Below are 9060 nucleotides of genomic sequence, written 5' to 3'. Positions count from 1 at the left end.
TGGGTTAAGCCAGGCATAGCAGCTCACACTGGTGACCCCAGCACTCTGGGGGCTGAGGCAGGATTATCATGATCTGGAGGCCATCCTGGGCTACAGAGTGAGATCCTGTCTCAAAACAGTAAAAATCATGAGTTAAGTAGAAAAATATTCTGTTTTCCCACTAAGCTAGGAGGTTTTCTGGGAATGTCCCAGGGACTAGAACAGATTTTTAAGATCTGGTGACGTTTAATGATGCCTAGTCATTGCTTGAGGGGGTCTTTTGCCAAAAGTAACCCCTTGTTTACCTTCTACCTACATATACATGTGAATTTTTTGGCACTCATCAATTAAAAGCTTTAATTACAATAAACCATCAAATGAATTTCACTTAAATGAGTCAGGGAAGGTTTTCATGGATTTAAGGATTTTAATTTGCATATGCACATGTGTTTCATGTGTGTGTGCCTGTAGAGACCAGGAAGAGTGTATCAGATCTCCTGGATCTGGAGTTACAGGCAGTTGTGAACCACCAGTTGGGGGTGCTGGGAACCAAACTCTGGTCCTCTAGAAGAGCAGTAAATGCTCTTAACCACTGTGCCATCCCTCTAGCCCTGTATGGATTTCATAATTGGGTATTGAATGACTTAACAAAAGCCTGCCTGATCTGTAAATTGAAAGTGCAGCATTCAAGAAATAGCATTAAGGGGCTGGCGAGACTCTCAGTTAAGAGCACTGGCTGCTCTTGCAGAGGACCTGGGTTCAATTCTCAGAACCCACAGGGAGGCTAGCAACCATCCCTAACTTCAGTTCCAGGAGATCTGGTGCCTTCCTCTGGCCTCTTCAGGCACTGCATGTACTAGTGCACTTAACATGCAAGCAAACTACTTGTAACACATAAAATAAAATAAAAATAAAAGAAATGGTATTAAGCTGGGTAAGGTGGCATACACATGTAATTCCAGAACTTGGGAGGCAGAAACAAGGGGATTACTCTTCGTTTGAGGCCAGTTTGGTCTATATAGCATGTTCACACATCAAGACCCTGTGTTTAAAAAAAAACCTGTAGAGGAAAAAGAGTTACATTTCCAATAGACTTTTTAAAAATGAATGATCCTAAAACTTACCATTCTAAAAATGATTCCACTCTTGTACCCATGTCTAAATCTTATGCTTTTGTGTGTGTGCACATATGTGATCATATATGACGTGTGCACATGCACATGGAGCCCAGAGGTCAGTGGGGGGTATCATCCTTTATTCACCTTGATTTTTGAGACGGAGCTGCTCCCTGAACCGGGACTTCACTGATTGGCTGGACTGGCTGGCCAGCGTGCCCCAAGATCCTCCTGGCCTGTGTATTATACCGGTACTCCTCACCCCTGGGGGGTTACAGCCGGGCCCTGTACCCCCTCTTTCACATGGCCTCTGGAGATCGGACTTGAGTCCCCACGCTTTTGCAGTAAACACTTCACCTACTGAGGCGCCCCTAATGCTGTCTCGCCCTTTTGTTTTTTTCTTTTTGCAATAAAGTTCAGCTATTTTCTCAGTTTGAAGAACTTGATGGTGACCTTTGTCTGCAAATACTCAAGGAATATGCAACATTGCCTATGTTGTATATACATGGTGGATTTATCACAGCTCACTGAAACTCCTTTAGTACATATACTCGTACCTATGTGCATGTCTATGAGTTAGAGTGCAGTTGTCTTGGAGGTTAATGTTGAACAACACAGGGGATCAGTAGTGAAAATTAGATACAGCACATAACACATAATCCAGCCTTAGGTTATCAGACCCGCTTTATTGATGTTGCCGTGCACCAGATGGTTGGTTCAAGGTCTTCGACCTTACAGAGGACAACTTGGGCAATAACAACTTGGGTTCTATGAACCAGAACAGTGAAGCCCACTTCCATAGGAGGAGCTCAAAATGAGATTGGGGAGATTAAGTGGCTTGAATAATCTCTATTTATTATAATAAACAGTATTTTACATTACATTATCTGATGTCAGTCCAAACAGAAATTTCTACAGTAGATATTTAGTCCCACTTTTAAATTATTATTTTTATTTTTATGTGTATAAGTGTATTGCTTGCATGCATGGGAGTGCACCCGTGTGTATGAGTGTATTGCTTGCATGCATGTGAGTGCACCCGTGTTGTGCAATACCACGGAGGTCAGAAGAGGACTTCAAATTCCCCTGGAACTGGAGTTAAGGACGGTTCATAGCTGCCATGTGTGTGCTAGGAATTGAACCCGGGTCCTCTGCAAGATCAGTCAGTGCTTTTAACCACTGAGCCATCTCTCCAGCTCCTTAAATTATTTTTAAAATTATTTTTAAAATTATTTTTCTATTCATGTGTGTGGTGTGCATGTGTGTATATACGTTTGCACCTCTGTGGGCACACCTTTGTGGGCACATGTGTATAAGTGGTTGTGCATACGGAAGCCCAAGGCTGATGTGGGGAACCCTCATGGGTCTTCCACTTTTCAATGAGGCAAGGTCTCTCAACAAAACCCAAAGCTGGCCAATGTGGCTAGCCTCAGCTAGCTGGCTTGCTCTGAGGCTCCTGTCTCTGCCTTCAATGCTGGAGTTACAGGAGGGCTGCCATACCCACTTAGCATTTATTTGGGTTCTGTGGATCTGAATTCAGATCCTCAGGATTACGAGGCAAGTACTTAGCCACTGAGCCATCTCCTCAGCTCCTAATTTTCTGACTTTGGATTTAGCAAACGATGTATAAAGCAATATGCACGCTGCATGGGAACACAGACACCACTAGATTTTCCATGTTCTCCTAAACTTAGTTTCCTGGTGTGCACTCAGATGGTATAAGTGGTGATCTCTAGGCTTAGGTCATTAGATTTAGCCAATAACAGTAGAAGAAATCAGTGATACTCGACTTTCAAATAACAAGTCATTTTTTCATATGTGGATGACTCATGTAATGTTTGGGGTACATTTATATTAAAATATTAACCATGGTCTCTCTGAAATTAAGATTTTGTTGGGGGGTCTGTGGCTGTGTCCAGCCCTAGATTTGTGGTTTTAGGTGGTTCGGTAGATTTCGGCTTTTCTATGAGGATCTAAAACTAAAGAAAATGAGACCAAAAAAGGCCGCAGGCCACATAGGGAAGGCGGCACACGTAGTGAAATCTTGAGCAGCGTTTCCTCAATTGATTTCCACCCAAGACCTTCCCTGTATCCGGAGGAACAAATCGAGTTAACCCTGGAAAGCTGGGTCAGCGGTCAAAAACCAGGAGCCAGAGCCTTAAGTGTTCTCTTTGTGAGAATTGGTACATTAGGGTCAAGCAGGATTTGCTTCCACATAGGGAAGGCGGCACACGTAGTGAAATCTTGAGCAGCGTTTCCTCAATTGATTTCCACCCAAGACCTTCCCTGTATCCGGAGGAACAAATCGAGTTAACCCTGGAAAGCTGGGTCAGCGGTCAAAAACCAGGAGCCAGAGCCTTAAGTGTTCTCTTTGTGAGAATTGGTACATTAGGGTCAAGCAGGATTTGCTTAGGTCATTCATAGAATTTTGGAAGACAGATTAGAGAAAAATAGATTTGAAAAGCAAATAGAAGTGTGTGTCCTGTACTTGAGAGACATGAATTTGGTCCGATACCAGGACCTACAAAGTGAGGCCCTTTCACCCTGCCTTGGCCAGAGCCCACATCGGTTTTGGCTGATATACACAGACTGCTGAGGAGTCGGAGGCTCCAGGTGAAGGGTCTCTCTCAACCTCAGATCTCTGGCTCTAGAAGGGAAATACAGTCAGGTGTTCGAGATCACTGCCATTTAAATAAGGAGGTGGGCTTTTACCACACACTTCTCGTGACCTGGGCAAATCAGATATGTTCCAAGTCACTGCCTCGATCAGGCGTGAATTAGACTGTGTTGTGTTCACAGGTCATTCGTCTTGTTATTACCACTCCCTCACTGAGTGACTTCTGTTTCCACAAGGAAAAACGTTAAAACATTTCTTTTAAGCAAAGGTGTCAGCTGAAAATAATTGGGGGCCGAAAACCACAGCAACTGGGAACCAAGTCTGGGGAACCTGATGGTTATTGATGTCAATATAATCGTAGGTTACAGGGTATTTAGGAAAGAGTCACATCATGATTTTTGACAATAAGAATTAAAAGTATGTTTAAGAAAACAATGCATGTGTATTGAAGACCAGAAATCAAAGTTGGGACCCAAGAGAGGGCTCAGGGTTAAGAGTACTTGCCACTCCTTTTAAAATTTTTATTTTTATTTTATGTGTATGAGTGTTTTGCCTGCATGTATGTAAGTGCACCCATGCATACAGTGCCCACAGAGAACAGAAGAGGACGTCAGGTCCCCTGGGACTGTAGTTACAGGTGATTGTTAGCTGCCATGTGGATGCTGGGAATTGAACCCTGGTCTTCTGCAAGAGCAGCCAGTGCTCTTAACTGCTGAACCATCTCTCTGGCTCCTCTTGTAAAATTCTTAAGTCCAGGCTGGCTTGAAACTGCCTATGTAGCCAAGGATGATCTTGAAGTCCTGATCCTCCTGTCTCCACCTATTGAATGCTGGGATTGTAGGCATGCATCACCATACCCAGTTTATGCCACGTGGGGAATCGAACCCAAGCTTTGTACATGCTAGGCAAGCACTCTACCAATTGAGCCATACCCCCAGCCCCTCTGTCACTTATCTGAAGAGACTTTGAATGTGTGCCTTCTTCTCTCCTCCTTCCAGAGTGGAAATAGTCTTAATGTGAACTCAGAGCACTGTTATAAGGTTGAGCTGACATATTTAAAAAGACAGTAGAAAGTCCCATGCTTACACGGGACAAGTACTTTATACACAATAGCTGTTGTCACTTTCTGGAAATTTGAGTACCAGTGTTAAATGCATGGAAAGTTGTTGCCATCAATTGAACATCTAGTCTTGAGTCCCTGCATGTTAATTAGGGAACAAATAGCCTGTTCCTAAATCTTTGGCCAGTGCTAACTTGTAAAACTAACTCTTGCCTACAGTTTAACCACTTGCATCTAATTGGAAGCATGTCAATGATGGCTTCAGCAAAAACGGAAGCTAAGAAGCGTCACAACCCAGTAGAGAGCATTTGCCGAAAACTCAGAGCCATCCAGAAGAGAGAAGTAATTTCGAATCCAGTTCATCAGATTATTAGATACCACCAGTCCAGCAGCTGTGACAGTCCACAGACTAAAACCAAGACCACCTTCGGGGAGGTGCTGAGGAGAATGAGCAGAACTCACCTTCCTAGGCTGGAAACTCACTCAGGTGAGAAAGCAGACGTCCCCCTTACATCCCCTGGAACTGTGTCCCCAGGAACCTTGGCCTCTCACCCCAGCGCCTCAGGGTGTCACACGCTCTGCTGTTCTGCAAGTTCTGGTAACAGCTCGTGGAGGAGAGCACAGATAGATCAGAGTTCTGTATCTTTGTCACAGTCTTGTCACAGGGAAGGTTTGCCTAGCAAATATGTAGACGGCTGCCGTGGTGAAGATACCTTCAGCACCATAACCCTTGCTTTGATTTCCCCTCTCGGGGGGACTCTACGTTTTCTCACCTGGGATTTGGTGGTGAGAAAATTATCTCTGAATGAAGATGGTAAATAATTATGTTTAAAAATATTTGCTCTTCGAAGAAAGCACTATGCATATCTATTTACAGAATATTTGAACTAAAACTTTTTCTATATGTCTGGGTGGAAGCATCCATTTTTTTTCCTTTTCTTTTTAATATTTTATTTTTATTCCATGTGTATGAGTGTATTGCCTGCATGTATGTAAGTGCACCTGTGTCGTGCAATGCCCATGTAGGTCAGAGACAGCATCAGATCCCCTGGAACTGGAGTTAAGGATGGTTGTTAGCTGCCATATGGGTGCTGGGAATCAAACCCAGGTCCTCCGCAAGAGCAATCAGTGCTCTTAACTGCTGAGCCATCTCTCCAGCCCTTTTCTTTAAAATTTTTTTTATTCATGTGTATGTATGTGTGTGTGATTGTGTATGTGTATGCCACATGGATGTGGTTACTTGCAGAGGCCAGAAGAGGGCATAGGGTTCCCTTGGAGCTGGAGTTGTTATAACCAAATGAGTTCTCTGCAAAAGTTGTATGCACACTTAGCCACTCCAACCTTCTGGTTTTTTATTTTCCATTGGTGTTTTAGGTTAGCATACAAAGTAATGGGTTTCATTGGCCATGGCGTGCACACAGGCATCCACACGGGCATGCACCAATTATTTTTTGATTCCTCTGTTTCAAGTGTATTTCTTTCTCCTCTATTAAATAAGATTTATTTTTATTCATGTGTATGTGTGTATGTGCATGTATGAGTGTTTTGTACCATGTGTGTATAAGGCCCATGGAAGCCAAAGGGTGTTGGAACCCCTTGACCTGGAGTTACAGTCAATTGTAAATCACTTGATATGGGTGCTGGGAACCAAACTCAAGCCTTCTACAAGAACTGTAAGTGCTCTTAATTGCTGAGCTGTCTCTCTAGCCTTCTTTCTCCTCCTCTTAAAAGAAAACCTTCTGAATTTTGTACACTTAAAATCTGAAGGCAAATTCTATATCACGTGATTTATAATCATTACTGTGTTGCAGTTTACTATGTTGCTCTGATTGGCCTGGAACGCTCCATGAAGACCAGGTTGACTTCAGATTCCCAGAGCTCTGCCTGTTTCTGCCTCTAGAGTGCTGGGATAAAAGGTCCTTAATGAGACCTTTTTTTTTTTTTTTGGTCTATTGATCTACTGACTAACTATCAGCTAATGTTTACTGAGTAAAATTCCTTCCCAGTAGCCCCCCAAATGAGAAACTAACCATCATGGCACAGAAAGGTTCCTTTGTATCTTCTGATACAGAAGACGGTGGTCCTGAGGACGTAGCCAGCAGTGCCTGTGAAGAGGAGTTACTCTCGGGCATTTTTCATGCTTGTGACACGAAGCATAGAGGTGAGTTACGTGGGAGAACTCAGCAGCTCATCAGAACTCAAGGGGAAATGGTTTATGTGGAGCTGTGTCTCCATGACTTCCCAGCTTGGGTTACAGGCTAATTTGGAAGTGAGGCAAGCTGCAAATTTTGTGGGTTTTATAATTTTTGTCTTTATTTTGCATATCCCAGCAAAATAACTTGAATGATTTTTTATTGAACTTATCAGCTGACTTACCAACCCTAGTCACTGTTCCAGATGACTGATACTTCATACTGGTCTCAAGAAAAACATACTCCAAATACATAAAACCACTATGCAAGCTTAGCTCACCAATTTTAGGTTTTCACTTCTGTTTTGGGGGTAGGGGTATGCTTTACAATTTTTCTGTAAGTTATTTTTAGCATATAAATGCATCCTGCCGCCTGGAGTGGTGGCACACGCCTTTAATCCCAGCACTCGGGAGGCAGAGGCCGTGGATCTCTGAGTTCAAGGCCAGCCTGGTCTATATAGTGAGTTCCAGGCCAGCTGGGGCTACAGGGAGACCCTGTCTCAAAAAGAACCCCCCCCAAAACCCAACCAACCAACCAAAAAACGATAAAAAAAAGCTTCCTGCTTATTGTAATAACATTGCTATCGGATAATCAAAAAGGTGGAAAGTCAGTAATCCTGTTTGCCTCACTATTTTTAGTGGCACTCATCGTTCCACGATTTCCTGAAAACTTCCTTTGGCCTTTTGCTTTCAGAATATTTAAAACACTAACAGGAGTAGAACTTACAAAGAGCCCCACGTGTAACAGCCAGTTTGGACTCATTTCCAGCTCCGCCTATATGTTCCCTCTCTTGTCTTTGAGGCAAATCTCAGACATCAAATTATTTCACCTGTAAATATTTTAGGATACGTTTCTGCAAGATTTTATTTCCTATTTTTATAAAAACGTTTATTGATTTGTGTGTGTGCATGCTTGCACGTGTGGTTATATGCATGCCACAGCACATGTGTGAAGGTCAGAGGACAACTTACTGGAGTCTCTTCTACCATGTGAATCCTGAGGATTGAACTCAGGCTGTCAGGCTTGGTGGCAAGCACCTTCTCTTGTTAAGCCATCTCACCTACCTCTGCTAGAGCAGTCAGTGCTCTTAACCATGGAGCCATCTCTCCAGGCCCCTATTGATATTTCTTGTCTGCCTCTATCATCACTATGATGGTGGTCAAGTAAAATTTTGTTTTTTCTTTGTTCTATAGACCCTGGCCCCAGCCGTGCACATATGCATGTGAAGCAAGTAATCTACCACGGAACTCCTTCCCTAGCCCAGAATTTCCTACTTGTTAATCTGTTTTATCAACTCAGTTAATTAACATCAGAACAATGTTTTGTCACCTCACCACAACTGTTTTACACCTCAGTTAATTAACATCAGAACAATGCCTGGAGCCTCCTCCTCCTCATACTGAGTAGTTTATAAAGTCAGCACCATTATCTTGCTGCTCAAATTGTCCCAGAGTTGGCCAACAGAATACCTTCTCCAGCTGGCTCCCCTGTCAGATGGGCCTCCCTCCCTCCTCCTCCTCCCCTTCCTTCCCTCCCTCCTCCTCCCCTTCCTTCCCTCCCCTCCCTCCCTCCTCCTCCCCTTCCCTCCCTCCCTTCCCTCCCTCCCTCCCTCCCTTAAATACTTATTCTCTGAAAATTTTGTATTTATACAGTTTATTTTGATCATATCCATCTACTGTTACCTCCTTCCAATCCCCCCACTACTCCCCACCACCCCATCACCCTCCCAAGTTCATGGTCTCCTCTGTTATTAGCCGTCTGAGTCTAATTCGTGCTGCGCTATGCTGCATCTTGGTGTGGGCCATCCACTGAGCATGGACAACCTATCAGAGGTCATATCCCCAAAGCACAGTGACTGTCCTCTGCTGGGTTCCTTTCCCTTATGAAATTGTTCAAGATCATCTTGAGCAGTTCCTGATCCAGCCTTGTGATGAGATTTTCTTCCAGGATCTCTGGAACTCTTCATGGAGTGTTGGATACAGACCACAGCCTAGGGAAATGGAGGGGCTGTTTTTTCAGTAGTTAGATGTGTATACATTTTTCAAAGATAAAATTCATTGAGCTTATGAGCCTTTCTTCCTAAGCAAACCCAAGACT

General features: G+C 43.5%; 1 protein-coding gene across 1 annotated transcript in view; it reads left to right on the top strand.

Annotated features, from left to right (window-relative positions):
* Positions 1 to 5026: 5026 nt before the first annotated feature.
* The window catches only part of LOC108491009 (lymphoid-restricted membrane protein), a 45264-nt gene continuing 41230 nt past the window's right edge, over positions 5027 to 9060 (top strand). The window contains exons 1-3 of the mRNA XM_029564974.1: positions 5027 to 5369; positions 6583 to 6628; positions 6778 to 6932. Coding sequence (XP_029420834.1) covers positions 5027 to 5369; positions 6583 to 6628; positions 6778 to 6932 — 544 coding nt within the window. The remainder of the gene's footprint in view (positions 5370 to 6582; positions 6629 to 6777; positions 6933 to 9060) is intronic.

The sequence above is a fragment of the Nannospalax galili genome, unplaced genomic scaffold, assembly GCF_000622305.1.
Source record: "Nannospalax galili isolate Female #2095 unplaced genomic scaffold, S.galili_v1.0 scaffold917, whole genome shotgun sequence".
NCBI classification, from domain to species: Eukaryota; Metazoa; Chordata; class Mammalia; order Rodentia; family Spalacidae; genus Nannospalax; species Nannospalax galili.
The sequence above is the reverse complement of the archived record's forward strand: the minus strand, read 5'-3'. Positions and strand labels throughout refer to the sequence as shown.